The sequence below is a fragment of the Gorilla gorilla genome, chromosome 18 (assembly GCF_029281585.2).
Source record: "Gorilla gorilla gorilla isolate KB3781 chromosome 18, NHGRI_mGorGor1-v2.1_pri, whole genome shotgun sequence".
Classification (NCBI taxonomy): domain Eukaryota; kingdom Metazoa; phylum Chordata; class Mammalia; order Primates; family Hominidae; genus Gorilla; species Gorilla gorilla.
The window spans coordinates 115,585,307-115,600,633 of record NC_073242.2 but is presented as its reverse complement, the minus strand read 5'-3'; the positions used below and the strand labels follow the sequence as shown (position 1 = coordinate 115,600,633).

At 56.5% G+C, this 15,327-nt stretch overlaps 1 protein-coding gene across 5 annotated transcripts in view; it reads right to left on the bottom strand.

Annotated features, from left to right (window-relative positions):
• Nucleotides 1-602: 602 nt before the first annotated feature.
• The window catches only part of KIAA0513 (KIAA0513 ortholog), a 63,284-nt gene continuing 48,559 nt past the window's right edge, over nucleotides 603-15,327 (bottom strand). For 3 of the 5 annotated variants that reach the window (XM_004058082.5, XM_063700375.1, XM_055366694.2), the window contains 8 exons: nucleotides 14,480-14,687; nucleotides 13,659-13,699; nucleotides 13,111-13,189; nucleotides 10,734-10,811; nucleotides 9,534-9,563; nucleotides 5,441-5,521; nucleotides 4,998-5,092; nucleotides 603-3,887 (listed from right to left, as the gene is read on the bottom strand). In XM_004058082.5, coding sequence (XP_004058130.1) covers nucleotides 3,838-3,887; nucleotides 4,998-5,092; nucleotides 5,441-5,521; nucleotides 9,534-9,563; nucleotides 10,734-10,811; nucleotides 13,111-13,189; nucleotides 13,659-13,699; nucleotides 14,480-14,687 — 662 coding nt within the window. In that variant the 3' untranslated portion in view covers nucleotides 603-3,837. The remainder of the gene's footprint in view (nucleotides 3,888-4,997; nucleotides 5,093-5,440; nucleotides 5,522-9,533; nucleotides 9,564-10,733; nucleotides 10,812-13,110; nucleotides 13,190-13,658; nucleotides 13,700-14,479; nucleotides 14,688-15,327) is intronic. The other 2 variants (XR_010131608.1, XM_004058081.5) reach the window with 2 other exon arrangements.

The window sequence follows — 15,327 nt, the reverse complement described above, 5'->3', positions numbered from 1 at the left end:
GACCAGCCTGGCCAGCATGGTGAAACCCCATCTCTACTAAAAATATAAAAATTAGCCGGGCGTGGTGGCGTGCACCTGTAATCCCAGCTACTCAGGAGGCTGAGGCAGGAGAATTGCTTGAACCCGGGAGGTGGAGGTTGCAATGAGCAGAGATTGTGTCACTGCACTCCAGCCTGGGCAACAAGAGCAAAACTCCGTCTCAAAAAAAAAAAAAAAAAAAAATGCCAACAGATAGTGGGACCCAGGAAGTAGGCCTGTAGCTTCCAGCCCTGGCTTCCAGCTAAGGAACCCCAGTTAGACTGAAGCCTTTCACAAACTCTTTACAGTGTGAACCTGCATTCCTCGTGTCAGGGGTCTGGAATACCAGGTGCTCCAGGGTGATAAGGTAACCCACGCGGAACAGCCTAGGGAAAAGCGAATCTCACAGCTCCAGCCTTCTTTCCTCACAACTGAACTCCTCAGCATTACTGGGCTCGGAGGAGTGAGCGAGAGGCCTGTTTGGTTTCAACTCACAGGAAGGAAAGAAGACGAGACTTGGTGATGTCTGTGATTCCCCCACTGGGCCTCGGTGCTGGTTTTAAACCCAACGCGTGTTGCTTGGATGAACCTGAACATCAGGATTTTAATTTGGGTACAGAGCTCAGAAACTGGACTCTCCCTCTAGCCATTTTTTGGAAATTTCAGAGCTGTTTGGCCCCCTTTCTTTCTTTTGGCAACAGGAAAATCATACAGTCTACCCCATTTCACTTACAGAGAACTTACGACATCAGAATTGAGTTCTCTGGCCTTTGGTTAAACATGGGCATGCACAGGGCAGATGCAATCTATTACCACGGCCCCTCTTAAACATCTATCAGTGTTGCTAAAATTGTAACAAAGGCTAAAAACATACAATGCTGTCTGTCAACATGTCCTGTTTTCAAAGCAGGGAGCTTTTCACTTGTGTGAGTTGTGTGCATTTTGGTTCACTAGGATTGGCACAGCCCTCAAGGTCGGGCGGCAGAGTGCCTGCAATGGCCCCATGGATGACAGGCCTTCGTGCTCCTGATTTTGGGCATTCTGCCTGCTGGGACTGGGAACCTCTCCCTAGGAATCACCTGACACTTCCTGAGTTTACAGAGGGGCCACCAGAGCTCTCCTACACCCAGGTGGCCCTGGGTGTGCCCCTGGTGTGACACCTCCCCATGCAGGGACCTTTGAGCAGTGTGGCTGGGTCTGCTTGCTCTGCACCACAGCCCAGCTCATGCCTGCTCTGCCCAGGTCCTGGGGGAAGAGAGGAAACCTTGGTGGCAGGTGGTAAGCCCTGTCCCAGGCACACTGAGCCTCCTCCAGGCAACCCTGGCCAGAGCCACTGTCAGCCACAGCCGGAAGGAGACCACAGGCAGCCTCCAGAGCCACTGCCTGCTCTGCTCACAGCACAAGGGGCTGTCTCTCCGGCATCCTGTGTGGATGGAGCACAGAGGAGACCCTTCTCTGTCAGCCTTCCTCCAACTCTCAGGAGCTAGATCTACAAGAACAGGTAGTAAAGGGGGAAACAAACAAACAAACAAAGAAAACCCCAACCCTTTCCTCCCCTGAAATGGCTATTTCAAGAGTCTATGTGGAGAAAAAAGTGTCAAGACCATTTCTGAAGTTAAAGTGCTTGGAAAAAAGCCCAACGAAGTCAGCGCTGCCTTTCCTTCCAGAGGCTGTGCACAAGCTCTCCAGCGTTCCCAAGAGAGTCTCAGAATCAAACAAAACTTTCATACAAAAATCCTGTACATACAGGGGTAAGTCTTGTGGGCACCGCAGAACAAAGTCTGAGTGCATTTCAGCTAACACGAATAATGCATGACTAAGAACGCTGACGACGAGGCAGCTGAAGGGAGCACCCGGACAGTCAGCCCTCGAGTGTGGCCTGAGTTTCGCCGGCGTGAGGAGGAGAGCAGTGCCCTGGAGCCGTGGCTGGATGCTGCAGGAGGTGTGTATTATCTGCAGTTGGCATCAGAGCGAGGGGTGTCCACACACCCCTCGCTCTGACGTTTCTCTAAATGGATCTGGTGGAGCCAAGGCCGTTGGGGCCCAATGATGGGGAAAGGGTCACCCCAGCCTGCACAACTCCCCAGCCCTGACCCAGCTCATGGCGAGCACACTTGTAGCATGGCCACGGTCTGGCCAGCGGCATCGCTAGGCTGAGATCACTCATGCACCATGCAGTCAGGGGCCCTGAGCCCCGGCTCCCCCGTTCTGCAGTCTGGCAGCATATGGTCCAAATGCATCAGATGACACCACGTTTCAGATAATGCCCCAGACACACATTCTATGATCCAACCAATCTGCAGCACAGATTGTTGTCTCTAGAGAATGTTCCGTCTCTGGAACATTCCAGGGAGGCATTCCCCGGAGGGAAACCTTCCAAGCAGTGGCCGGGTAAGTGACTCTCAGGAGTTTCTGTGGTACTCACAAACAAGACGGGACTTATCTGACCGCATCTCAGAGGAGGTAGCCAGGAAGGGCGGGAGGGGAGGGTGGTGGGAGGAGGGAGAGCCCCGCGGGCCTGTTTCGCAGTCAGGGACCACGGCAGCGACGGGCAGGAGGCAGGGGACCTCAGGAGGCCTAGCAGTGTCCACGCACGGTGAAACAGAAGGCTCTGGACCCAGCATGCAGGTGGTGGGGTCAGGCCCCGGGCCCACGGGCTGGCCTGGAGTACCTGGTACAGACCCACAGAAGAGAAGGGCCGTGGTTCCCAGGCAGTAGGTGCGAGGTGAAGGGAGTCTCTGCAGAGGCTGGAGGAGCTACAAAGGTCTGGTGGGGAAGGGGCCCAATGCTCAGCGCTTAGAGGCAGAGGCCACGCCACTGGCTCGCCCTGCACGTTGCACAGATCTGCTTCTCTCCAGCCGCTGTCACTCCCAACTCAGACTTTCCTGCCTTGTCTGGAACAAAGAGCAGCACTGTTTGCTTTCAGAAAGGGTGGTTGTCTAGTGGCTACTAAAGAAACTTCTCTTTCCTGTGCTTCTTGCGAGGGACACACAGCACAACGCTGCTTCCTGACCATGGAGGCTTCTCTGCTTCAGAAGGGAGCTGTCTGCCAGGCGAGCGCATTTCAGACGGTCTGTGTGGTCTGCCGCGGACACCTCGGCACTGCTGTGACTCTGGCGGAGACACACAGATCCCGGACCGTCTGCTGGCACACACACGTCCCTCTGGTGGGAGCCAGGTCTTGCTCCAGCCGGCCAAGAGCATCCTCTACACCGCACCCACTCTCTCCCTAAAACAGGCGTTTCCTCCTCAAGGTTCCTGTCACTTCCTGTTCCTGCCCCACAGCGGGAGACTGGGGAATAGTGAGGACCGGCCACAGCCCCACGCTGAGAGGGCTGGATGGGAGCCGCGTGTGCACCCATTGCAGGGAACGTGGCCCACGGCCACCCACCGTGAGTGGCAGCGCCGGCCCTCCACCACTGGGTATGCCGGCTGCAGCCCCACCTCATGGCTGTCCTGCCTGCATCCCTTGCCCGCCCCCACCCTCGCAAGCCCTTGGCCCACGATGGCCCATGGAGTCCTTCCCCTCCTCCCTCTTGGTCTCATCTCACAAGCCTGGCACTCGGGGTACAACTGGTCACCTCGGCTTTAGCTGTGTGACCCAAGGGACACTTTGGCACATGGATGGGGGTCGCAGACACAGGCAGAGGAGATGAGGGAGGAGCAGCGGATTCTTCTAACCGCTACTTCTAGGGCAGCAGGAGTGGCTCTGGGTGCTGCTGGCTTCATGCAGGTCATCGGGTGGGGTGACGGTCGGGCGCTGGGCCAGGGAGAATGGCACATGGCCTCAGTCCTCCTGCGGAGTGCGACCTCTGGGGCCTACTCAGTGGCCATTTGCTCAATGTGGTCACTAAGCAGCTTGTATTGCTCTGGAAGAGAAAGTGATATTATTTCTCAGATGAAAGATAGTGACAGGGACAGGTATATCCTGCTCTTGTCACTCGGACAGGGACGAATCGGGCCTCCCTGGGAGCAGGGCTGCAGCTCCTGAACCACACTGCCTTCTGCAGGCCACACTGCTTGCGTGCTTCAGGGCAGGGCTGTGCCACGAGGGCGCGTTGCACACACAGCCTCTTGGCCAGCACGCCGCCTGTGGGGCAAGCAGGTGGCTGGAAGCGGCCCTCAAAACTGGGAAACGCACCTTCTTATGAAAATGGTGTCATGGGGCTCAGCCCCTACAGCCTGTGAAAGGCAAGGGGCAGTCAGTCCAGCCACCCTGGGGACCGGGAGAGGTGGCAGCATCCCCCTTGCCCCTTGCTAGTGAGGTGGGGCTGCTAGCAACATTCTGAGATCGTCCAGCAGCCACTGGCACTCTCATGCCTCCTGAGGCCACTCCACCACAGATCCCTTGAATTAGGTGGAGAATAGGATTTTCTAAAGAATATGGGTCAATCCGTACCCACGCCTAAGTGTAAGTCCTTTTTGATGAAGAGGAACCAACGCCTGTGGCAGATGGGGGGGGCACACAGGGACGGGCCCCCAGCAAGGGGGGGCGCCAATGTCACATTAACTCCCTGCTGTCACAGAAGCCAGAGATTCTAGAAAAACCTCAAAACTCACTCCCCACCACCCTTGTCCCCCGATACTCGTCATGGCAGTGTGGTCTGAGAAAGAAAAGGATGCCACGTGACAGCCATTTAGAAGGGGGCAACTTGGGGCCAGAGTTTGGCTCCGTGCAAGCTGAGTCCAAGTGCTGCGTCCCCCTTCTTCCTCTGCCCTGACTGTGAACACCCAGGCTGTGGCCCCAACGCCCGCAATCCCATCTAGCAGAAATGGATTCCAAATGGAACGAGAGGTGTCCTGTGCGTCTGTCTACACAGACTGGGGAGAAAGGAGGGGCCGTCTGCCGAGAGCTCAGCACAACGTTTCCGACTGCAACACGACGTGCCTTCTGGCAGTGCAGAAGCGCCAGCGGGCACAGCACTGGCTCCTGACCCCAGCCCTGCCCGCCTCCTGCCAGCAGCCTCCCGCAGACGCACCTTCATCCAGGTTGCCAATCACGGCCTGCTTCTTCAGGAAGTCATTGCACAGCTTCTTGTTCAGTCCAAAGGCCAGCATGTTGTGCGTGAATGTGCTGCAGGAGAAACCCCAAGAGCGTCACCCGCCGGCCTCCCAGGGGAAAGGGCCGGGGAGCTGGGCCCTCGTCTCTGGGACGCCCACCATGGCCTGCCTGGAATTGTCAGCAGAAACTAAAACGCACTGCTGCCTAATTAGCCACCAGCAACTCTCACTGTGGCACTGCGGCCACCAGGGGTCGTGTAGGAGGCGGATTAATTACGAGCTGGCATGGAGGCCAAGTGTGATGAACCCCATGCCTCAGAGCAGGCTGACATCACACCCCAGGGTGTGACACCAGGTGTGACAGCTCACAGGGTGGGCCCTCCCCCTCTCTCCCCTCCTGTTTTCCCACTCTGGCCCTTACCCCAGCTGCCCGAAGGTGATGTTCTCGTTGAACCGGAGGCTGTCGTCGCGCTCCTCCTGGGTCATGTGGCACCACTTCTCCCTGCAAGCACAGGAGGTGACAGGAGCGGGGCTCAGATGGTGCTGTCCTTGCCCCAGCTCCTCGCCCTGTTCTGACCCGCAGGTGCTGGTGGCACCCATGTACGGCCCCCACCGGGCACAGAAGGGGGTGCCTTCCACCGGAGAGCCGTGTGCTGGGCCTTCCACAAGGCCTGCCGGGATCCTCACACCGCGCTTGGGGTCCCCAACATTCATCTCACTCTTCATAAAATAAAGAGACGTGGAAATGAAAGTGCTCTTTATGGCCCTGAAGGCGCGGAGCACCACGTGGCTATCCAGGCACTCTACAGGCAGCGAGGCTGGCCCCAGAGTGGGGTCTGGGCCTGTCCTTGGGGGAGAAACCTCCAGAGAGGGAGGGGACCTGCCCAACGTCCCAGGACAGCGGGCCAAGGTGGCCCAGGGAACGTTTTCAGACTCACACCTGTGTCTCCTGACCAGCCTGATGGGCCAAGCGAGGTGCGTCGTCCTGGGGCCAGCTGCGGATGGCAGCTTCCACAGAGGCTGAGGGCGCTGAGGGCCACACTGTCCCCTGTCTGCAGATGGCTGTGCCCTGCTCAGCTGCGTTTTCTCCATGTTGGCTTTCTCGAGGCCCTCAATGCTCTCTCTAGTCCCCTCCCTAAATAACACAGACCAGGCCTCCACGCTTCCCGCCAGCCTCTTTGACCGTGACCCTGTGAATGCTATGGACCATGGTGAAGACAGCACCCAGGCGTGAGAACAAAGTGCTGAAAACCCAGTAAGATGGCATCGGCCGAGGTTTGCACAAGCTTCAGAAGCCGGCGGGGACCCTGATGCGTTCTCCGCACAAGGCCTGAAGTGGGAGGGTGTTCTGAGCGTTCACCTGCTGCGTGCTTTAGAGGGGAGTGCTGTTAATCCCTCACCTGTCCAGGGCAGAACAAGGGGGCTCCCCATCCCTCAATGCCACAGAGCTTTTCTGTGTTGCCGGCTCCTTCCCCTCCCTCCAGGGCCTGGGGCCTCCCCGACCCTTACACAACTCCCTGGACACCACGTCCATCTGAGAAGCTACCTGCAGAAGCAGCTGCGAATGTGGAGACACTAATTTGAGCCCCTTTCCACCTAAAAAGAAAACTGGATGGATGAGTCTGACTAAAATAAGGTTGAGAGGAAGATCAAAGAAAGGGGAGAAGGATGTATGAGAGGGTGAGAGGTTGGGATCATGGAGAAGCCGGAGGAAGAGAAACAAAACAAAGGAACATGAACTCCTGGCTCCTCACCACCCCCTGGCCCACGAGAGGTCACTGGCACTGCTGCAGCTTAGCAGGGGTCACAGGACATCAGGGGCATGATGGGGGTGACAGACAAAGGTCACTCCCAGCCTCCTCGTGCCGATGGCAGGATGCCCACGAAGACACCAGAATATACTTCCAGGTACTCTGCAGAGTCCCATCCCATTTCCTTCCTACTGTCTTTCCCCGAAACAGCCACCCTGAGGGTTGTCCAGACACATAAACCCCCGCGCCCCCCGCAGGCCTGCTGTGCACAGCTGTGCAGGTTGCGCCCTGCACAACCCCAGACCACACGGGAACGTCTCCCTTGGAGTTGTACAGCACAGCAGCCCTGACGGCTCCTCTTCCTGAGCCAGATGAGGAGGCGATTCTTCTTGCCATGGTGAGGATGAAAGCTGGGACATTTAACCTGACGTCTCAAGAAAGAGGTAAATGGTCACTGGCAGTAGCAGATCAGGTAATGCCCACGATAAAATCACTTCTTACAACTGAGTTCAGGCCGGGTGCGGTGGCTCATGCCTGTCATCCCAGCACTTTGGGAGGCCGAGGCGGTCAGATCACCTGAGTTCAGGAGTTCAAGACCAGCCTGGCCAACATGGCAACCCTGTCTCTACTAAAAATACAAAAATTAGGCCGGGCGCAGTGGCTCATGCCTGTAATCCCAGCACTTTGGGAGGCTGAGACAGGTGGACCACCTGAGATCAAGAGTTTGAGACCAGTCTGACCAACATGGTGAAACCCCGTCTGTACTAAAAATACGAAATTAGCTGGGCATGGTGGTGGGTGCCTCTAATCCCAGCTACTCGGGAGGCTGAGGCAGGAGAATCGCTTGAACCCGGGAGGCAGAGGTTGCAGTGAGCCGAGATCGCACCATTGCACTCCAGCCTGGGCAACAAGAGCGAAACTCCATCTCAAAAAAAAAAAAAAGAGAGAACGAAAAGAAAAATTAGCCATGTGTGGTGGCGGGCACCTGTAATCCCAGCTACTCGGGAGGCTGAGGCAGGAGAACTGCTTGAACCTGGGAGGCAGAGGTTACAGTGAGCCGAGATCGCACCACTGTACTCCAGCCTGGGCAACAAGAGCAAAAGTCTGTCTCAAAAAAAAAAAAAAAAGAAAAAAAAGAAAAATTAGCTGGGCATGGTGGCGGGCACCTGTAATCCTAACTACTCGGGAGGCTGAGGCAGGAGAATCGCTTGAACCCAGGAGATGGAGGTTGCAGTGAGCTGAGATTGTGCCACTGCACTCCAGCCTGGGCAACAGAGCGAGACTCCATCTCAAAAAAAAAAAAAAAAAATTAAAAGAGCTCAATTTCCAGTACTGGTCAAGCTCTGACACTGGGCAGTGAGCTGAACATGCATCTACACCGCTACAGTGGGAATCTGGACGGGACCAACAGCCTGCTGAGAGGGAAACCTGAAATGGAGAATCGTCTGCCTCTGTACACAGAGAGGATGATAATGGCATCTTGCTGTCAGCAGAAGTTACCAAAAAAGAGACGGCATGTTGGAAGCATGAGGTTGCCTGGGGACTTGGAGCCAACCTCGCCCCCTGCCACCTGTCTCAATCTCAAAGCAATATTCAGCCTTCTTCTGGGGAAGGCTCAGGGGCCGGTCAGAGATGAGGAGCTGGTGCAGAGCTCTGGGCAGTCAAAGCGAATCCGCCTCGGTGAGAAGGCCCAAGAGGCCAGCTGTCCCCTCAGCTGAGCTCAGGACAGACCACCCCTCCCCAGCAGTACCAACCAGCTCTCAGAGGATGCTGGGATGCTCCCAGCCCTCCTTGGGCTAGGGCTGTGGGGCTGACTCGTTCCTGGAAGGCTGGTTAATCACACAGTCACCCAGAGAGTCAGTGAAAACCTAGGGGCTTTGTTCATGAAAGGAGGTGTTTGTTAGGCCTAAGTCCTCCTTTGAAAGCCGTAAGTCTGCATAAGAAACGCGATTGCTCACGACAATAAACGCTACAGACATATCACCGATTAGAGGAGGCAACTTCATGAATCCTCCAACAAAAGAGCCATCGTCTCAGGGACTCTATTTAAAGAGGCAGATCAGCGACTCTAAAAATACATCACAAGGGATTCTAGCCCACAGAAAGGGGAACAGAGAGAGTCAGACCCCTCTGTGGGCTGGCAGGAAACAGCCCCATTCTCGGATTTCCTCGGGGGCCCCTCGCACCCCCATCCCTGAGTGGCTGGGAAAGTGGGAGTGTATCCTTCTTCCGTGCCTCCTTCAAACTGGCGGCCCCAGCACACCCGAGAGTGGGTGGCGTTGCAAACAGGACAGGCTCTGCACCCCACCTGTGGCTTCCCAGATGAGCCGGGACCCTCTTCTCCAGTGTGAACAGTAAGGCCAAGGGTGAGGCTTTCAGGTCTGCTCAGAAGGGGCCGGAGTGGCTGGTGGAGAGCGCGGCTGGCTCAGAACTGGAGCCCGCTTTCCCCGGCGTCACCGCCTTTGCCTCTCGAGCTCATGCTGTCCCCAGGGCGTCTCAAGGTGTCACATTTGCTTTCTGACTATTTCGGAGTGCTCCGGCCTTGGCGGGCTCCCACCTGCCCAGTTCCGGGACGCATCGCCAGCCTGCCCTAGCGCTGGCCTCACCTCCCCAGGGCCGCCCTCCCCGCCGGCCACCAGGCTGCACCTGCGTCTGGGCTGTGCCTGCTGCAGCAGCTCAGCGCAGTGCACAGCCCCCACCCTGCAGTGGCCTTCGCAGGAGCCCGCACTGTAAAATGGAACAAAGTCACGTGGACACACACACCTCTTCTCCTCCTCCTCTCCAGCATCCCCTCTGGAGCGGCAGCAGAAACAGGTAAACAAAGGAACATGTCAAAGTCATGCAAGATATGTGGATGGTAAAAAGAGAACAAGCAGAGGAGGGTTATTACAGGCAGAAACGGAGCGGGACAGAGAAAGACAGGATATTCGAAATAAATTCACTTCCTAGAAGTCTGAGAACTAAAGAGGCAACGCCCCTCTGCCTAGGGGCATCTGAGCATGTCCCTGTTCTGGTCTCCTGGCACAGCGGGGTCTCTCGAGGCTCCTTGGGCAGTCTCAGCGTCTTTCCCTCTCCACGAGCCCCTCTGCCTCCCCAGGAAATGCGGCCATGGCACAATGCTCCGGGCCTCCCGCCCCCAGAGGGTTTTAGCTGCCTCCAGAAGAAAGAATTTCACTTGAGACACGGCAAGTGCTGGTAGACTCGAGTCTTCCCCCCAACAGCAGCCATCTGCCCACTCTCCTGATGAGGGTGAAGGGTAGAGGGTCTCCCCAGTGTTACAGGGGGAGGGATGTGCTTTATTAATGAGGAGACCAGGGCCCTGAGAGGTTCAGACTTCAGTCACATGACTGGAAGGGGCTCCCCCAGGAGCTGCCGTCCCTCGCTGTCATGTCGCTGCACATGGTGGACGGCACCTCTGCTTGCTATGGCATCGGCCCCCATGGGGTGGGTGCCAGCCCCTCCCCTCTGCCACGTGCGAGGTGGCCCTCGGTGAAGCTGGGAAGGTCTGCTCAGGCTGCAGACCCAAGAGGTGAGTTGCAAGCGGCAACTGCATTCCCCAGGCGCCAGCTCTTGAGGGCAGTCTCGGGGATGGTGGCCAGCCCTTCCTCCCAGGACCCTGCACCAAGCGTTCATCCTCAGGATGCTGATTTTGTCCAGCAAACAGCAGGGTGGGCCCAGCAGCGGGGGTCCTGATGGTCTTAGTGGGAGTTTGCATTTTTAGGAGGGTCAGGCCAAGTCATGCCAGAGCCCCAGGACAGAAAGCGCTCATGCAAGCTGAGCACCCCCACCCATGAAGCTGTGACCCCTCAGGCAGCTTGCGGGGCACCAGGGCCACGAGGGGGTGAAGAAAAAACAGACACGTCCACTCAGCTGCTCTTCTGCTCTCCTCTTCCGAAACCGGGAAATAAAGCCACTCCCTGGTCCTTTTTCCTGAGGCCAAATGGGGCCACACTTTGCTCCTACCTGGTAGTGGGAGATCGCTTTGTCCTCTCACAATGGACAGCGTCAAAAAAGGCTGCATTCCAGAACCTCAGAGTGTGCCTGCAAGACAGAGCCCCAGTCACACTGTCTCCAAGGGGAGGCGGGGAGGACACGGGTTGTGGGCCCCTTGAGGGATAAACAAGGGCAGTGTCTCACATCTGTCTGAGCTTCTAAAAAGTCTCAGAGAGGTAGGGCTGAGAAGGAAAAACTGAGCATATGGCTTGATCTAATTACAGCTGTTTCCCTGGGGCTCCCAGTGGCTGCGTATCTCTTAGGAGAGATGGCGCAAGTGGGAGGGAAAGCTATGATAACCCGGGCTGCGCTGCAGGCAGGAGGGCACCGGCGGGCAAAGTTGAAGCCACCGTCTGTAGGACACGGAGGTGGGTCATTTTCTTCTTCTGCCTTTCCCGTTGGGACTCCCAAGAGGAAGCAGAGGGCTGGGAAGATGTGCTTTTCTATATCAGGGTCTAGTAACATAAATGGCAACCAGGCAGGGACTCCTCGTGTGCTGAGCGAACTAACGTTCATAGGGATACTCAAGGAAAAAAATTCTTATTTTATTTATTTATTTATTTTTTTTGAGATGGAGTTTCACTCTTGTTGCCCAGGCTGGAGTTCAATGGCACAATCTCGGCTCACTGCAACCTCTGCCTCCCAGGTTCAAGCATTCTCCTGCCTCAGCCTCCTGAGTAGCTGGGATTACAGGCATGCGCCACCACACCCAGCTTATTTTGTATTTTTAGTAGAGATGGGGGTTTCGCCATGTTGACCAGGCTGGTCTCGAGCTCCTGACCACAGGTAATCTACCCGCTTTGGCCTCCCAAAGTGCTGGGATTACAGGCATGAGCCACTGTGCCCAGCAGAAAAATTCTTCTTAAAGAACATCAGGGGTTGGCAAACGATGGTGTGTAGGCTGAAGCGGGCCAGTGGCTTGTTTCTGTAAATAAAGTTTTATTGGAACAAGCCACGCTCATACATTTATACAACGTCTCTGGTGGTGTTCACGCTACAACAGCATAGCGGTGTGGCTGCAGCAGAGACCATCTGGCCCGCAAAGTCTAACATATTTATTATCTGGCCCTTCACAGAAAAGTTTGCCAAGTGACAATGAAAAGACAGCAGCCAAGTCAAGGACAGAGGAGCTGAGCTGAATCACCAGACGGTGGGACAAAGCGGGCCAGCTTCTCCCCGTCCTCTGCTTCCATGGGAACCGGGTCCAGCCTCCTCAAGGGCCTTCCTGACAGCTCCGGCCCTGCCCTCTGCCCTCTGGGTCCCAGCAGCATTCCCCGGCCAAGCTCCTCAAGTAACCCTTGCTTGGTTAACAGGCAAAATGCACCACAGCCAACTGTGATCTTCAGGGGAGGGAGGGCCTGTCTGACACTGATTCCAGGTGCTAGCAAAGCACTCTAAAATATGTCGAGGAGACGCTTCAGAGAGAGTAACGCAGCACGACCATCATCTGCGGAGCCGGGCCATATGCCAGGGTGGCCAAGATTTCCCCTGCAACACTGGTCTCACACTTCAACCATGACCTCCATTCACGTATATATATCTAAGAGCTTAATTAGGATATAATTCACATGCCACGAAATTCACCCTCTAAAACATACAATTCAGTGATTTTTAGTGTATTCACAGAGTTGTGCAGCCACCACCATTTCCAGAACATTCTCTCACCCCATAAGCCCCATCCCCATCAGCAGTCACGCCCTGCTCCCCATTCCCCACCCTCTGCCCGGGCAATCAGTCATCTGCTGTGTCTCTAGGAATCTGCAGTTCTGGACATTTCATAGGGATGATACAATACTTGGGCTTCTGTGTCTGGCTTCTTCCACTGAGTTTCACGGTGTTTCCCAGGTCTATCCCTGCTGCAGCGTGGAGCAGCATGCCATTCCTTTTCATGGCTGGCTAATAGCCCGTGCAATGGATGGACCACATTTTGTTTACCCATTCATCACTGGACAGCCATGAAGGTGGCTTCCACCTGGGGGCCATAATAAACGACGTTGCTACAGACATTTGTGTACAAGGTTTTGTGAGGACATGTTTTTCTCTTGGGCGACTCCTAGGAGTGGAGCTTCTGGGTCACAGGGTAACTCTGTGTTTCACCTTTAAAGGAACTGCCAGACTGTTTCTCAGCGGCTGCTCCATTTACATTGCTCCTAGCCATACAGGAGATCTCCAGTTTCTCCACATCCTCACCAATGCCTGTGAGTGTTCATCTTTTTATTCTGCCACCCTGGTGGGTGTGAGAATTCTGCCATTCTGATGGGGACAAAGGCAGCTAGAAGTGATCCCGGGGAGTGACTGCTGGCCCCGTCAGTAAGAGGGTGACGGGAAGCCGCGGGCTCGGCCTTACCAGATGGGCTGTTGCTTCAGGTGCGTGTACAGGTAGATCTTCTCCCCCTTCTTTTCGTCCTCGGGGCTGTACACGGTCACTGCGGGAGGAGAGAGAAAGGCTGAAAGCAGCTCTGCTTGCGCACCCACTGTTGGCAAACCCCGGGTGACAGCCTCCCAGCAGCCAGTTTCTCCCCGGATGTCACAGAAAGATGTGGTGCAAACCCCACCATGGCTTTTCTGCTAGCCATAGCCAGTAACGGTGCTATTCCCACCCGGCAATAAGGACTTCTTCTGAGGGATGGTTCCGTAGCATGGCCACAGCCCCTCGCGGTAACCCTTAGCCTTCCTGGGATAAGGAATTTAGTTCCTCCTGAGAAAACTGGCTCTTCCACAGAAACTCGGTGAGAAAATACAACCACGGGAGCTGGGAAGCAACTGGGGCATCACGCAGGGCAAGGTTCCCATGCTCCGTGGAGGCAGGAAAGCCCCAGAGGCCGTACACCTGCTTGTGTGCTGGCTGAGGGGCTGTGGGCTGGGCGTCTCCTGCTGCTGCCTGGGCAGACTCACCAGCCCTGGGCCGCTTCTCCTGGGGTTTGTTCTCATCTTCCCTGAGGGAGAGAAGGCACCATGATGACAAACGCGACTCACACCACACTTTCTCAACTCAAAGACGCTGTTCTACACTTCTAAGGTGGGACTGGGTACATTTAATACAGCTTGCTCTGAAAAGCCTTTTATGAAATTGAGGCTCTATTTGTCAACTGCCAGTGTTTCAGAATTCAGGAAATGTGGCATTGAGGTTTCTTTATGTCATTTTCTCTGAATCCAAAGCTGAATGGGGTAGAGGAGGAGGCCAAGGCACCTGGCTGTGGCCCAGCCATGAGTGGGAACAGGGGACCCCGGGGGCTCCCTCTGGCTGCCGCATCCCTCTTCCTTGCGGAAGTCATAGCTTCTACGCGTCTACTTCTGATGTGCCCGTCCCCAAAGCATTCCTCGAGTGTCTGTCAGAGCCCTGCTCTCCTGGGGACAGTGTTTTTTCTCCTGAGACTCAAGACCGTGTTCCACAAGCACTCACTGTTGGTCCAGCCAGGGGATGGAGGGGACAGAGGAGACAGAAGGGAGGGCTGCAGTTCCCTCTGCCATCTGACAATCCCTTGGGCTCCTCATCAGTCCCAGGGAGTGTGGCCCCCAGGGACATCCCTGCATGTCGGTGGGGGGCTTGGCTTTGCAGACCATAGCAAGCCGTGGGGGCAGAAGCGGCTGGGCAGCGCACTGTTCCTGACAGTCTCTGGGCCTCACCCGCACCCTCCCTGCTGCCCCCGCCCGAGCTCCACACCAGCCTCTCCCCAGTCCCCTGCAGGTGGGAGGGACCCCAAGGCCACACGTACTCGTTCCTCCTGGCCAGGGGCCCCTTCAGCTTGGTCTCCAGCCCCCCGAAGAAGCCCTTGACATTCTCAGTCCTGGCCGAGGTGTTCTTCAGCAGCCGCTCGGCGATGTCCTTCTTTTCGGCCAGCCAGCTGTTTGCGGATTTCAGGTAGGAGTCGATGCTGCCCGTGGGCTTCTCCCGGGACTCCGGGGGCAGCAGCTGTGGTTTTCCTTGGATGAGAGAGGGAACAAGACGAGGCCAGTGAGGCTGGGGTACGCGCCTGCTAACTGCAGAGGCCCAGAGGGAGCCCCGCAGGGGTCCTGTGCAGTGGGGATACGGGAGCCTCCCTCCTCAGCCCAGGACAGGGGGTGGTGCAGGCTCAGCCGGCCCAGGATGAGGAAGTGGGGGCCCTGCTCCCTGTGAGCGCCCCCAGCACCTGCTGTGCACTGAGAAGCCACTAGGAGCAGAGAGGGAGCAAAGCAGATGCAGGAAGGAGGAGCCAGGCCCAAGTGGCAGGGTCTGCAGGCAGGCGAGGGCAGAGGCCCGACCATGCCAGTGCCAGGGAGGCAGAAGCCAGCTGGGCACCAGGCCCCTGGAATGGGAGTATGGAGACAGCAGGTGGGGGGGGTCCTGCAGGAGGAGTCTGGGCAGCACCCAAACTCCCTTAGTCAATGGATGGACATGAGGCCCTGGCGCCCCCACAGGATGAGGCACCCCAACGGGCCTCAGTGCCCACTATAGGTCAAAGGCCCTCTGCTGTGGGTGGCCCTGTCTCAGGAAGCAGCGTCTATTCATTATGTGTCTATCCGTTCTTCAAAAAGGAGGAGCCACAGGTTGTACTGGGGGGTTCCTACCCCACCCAAAGCAGCC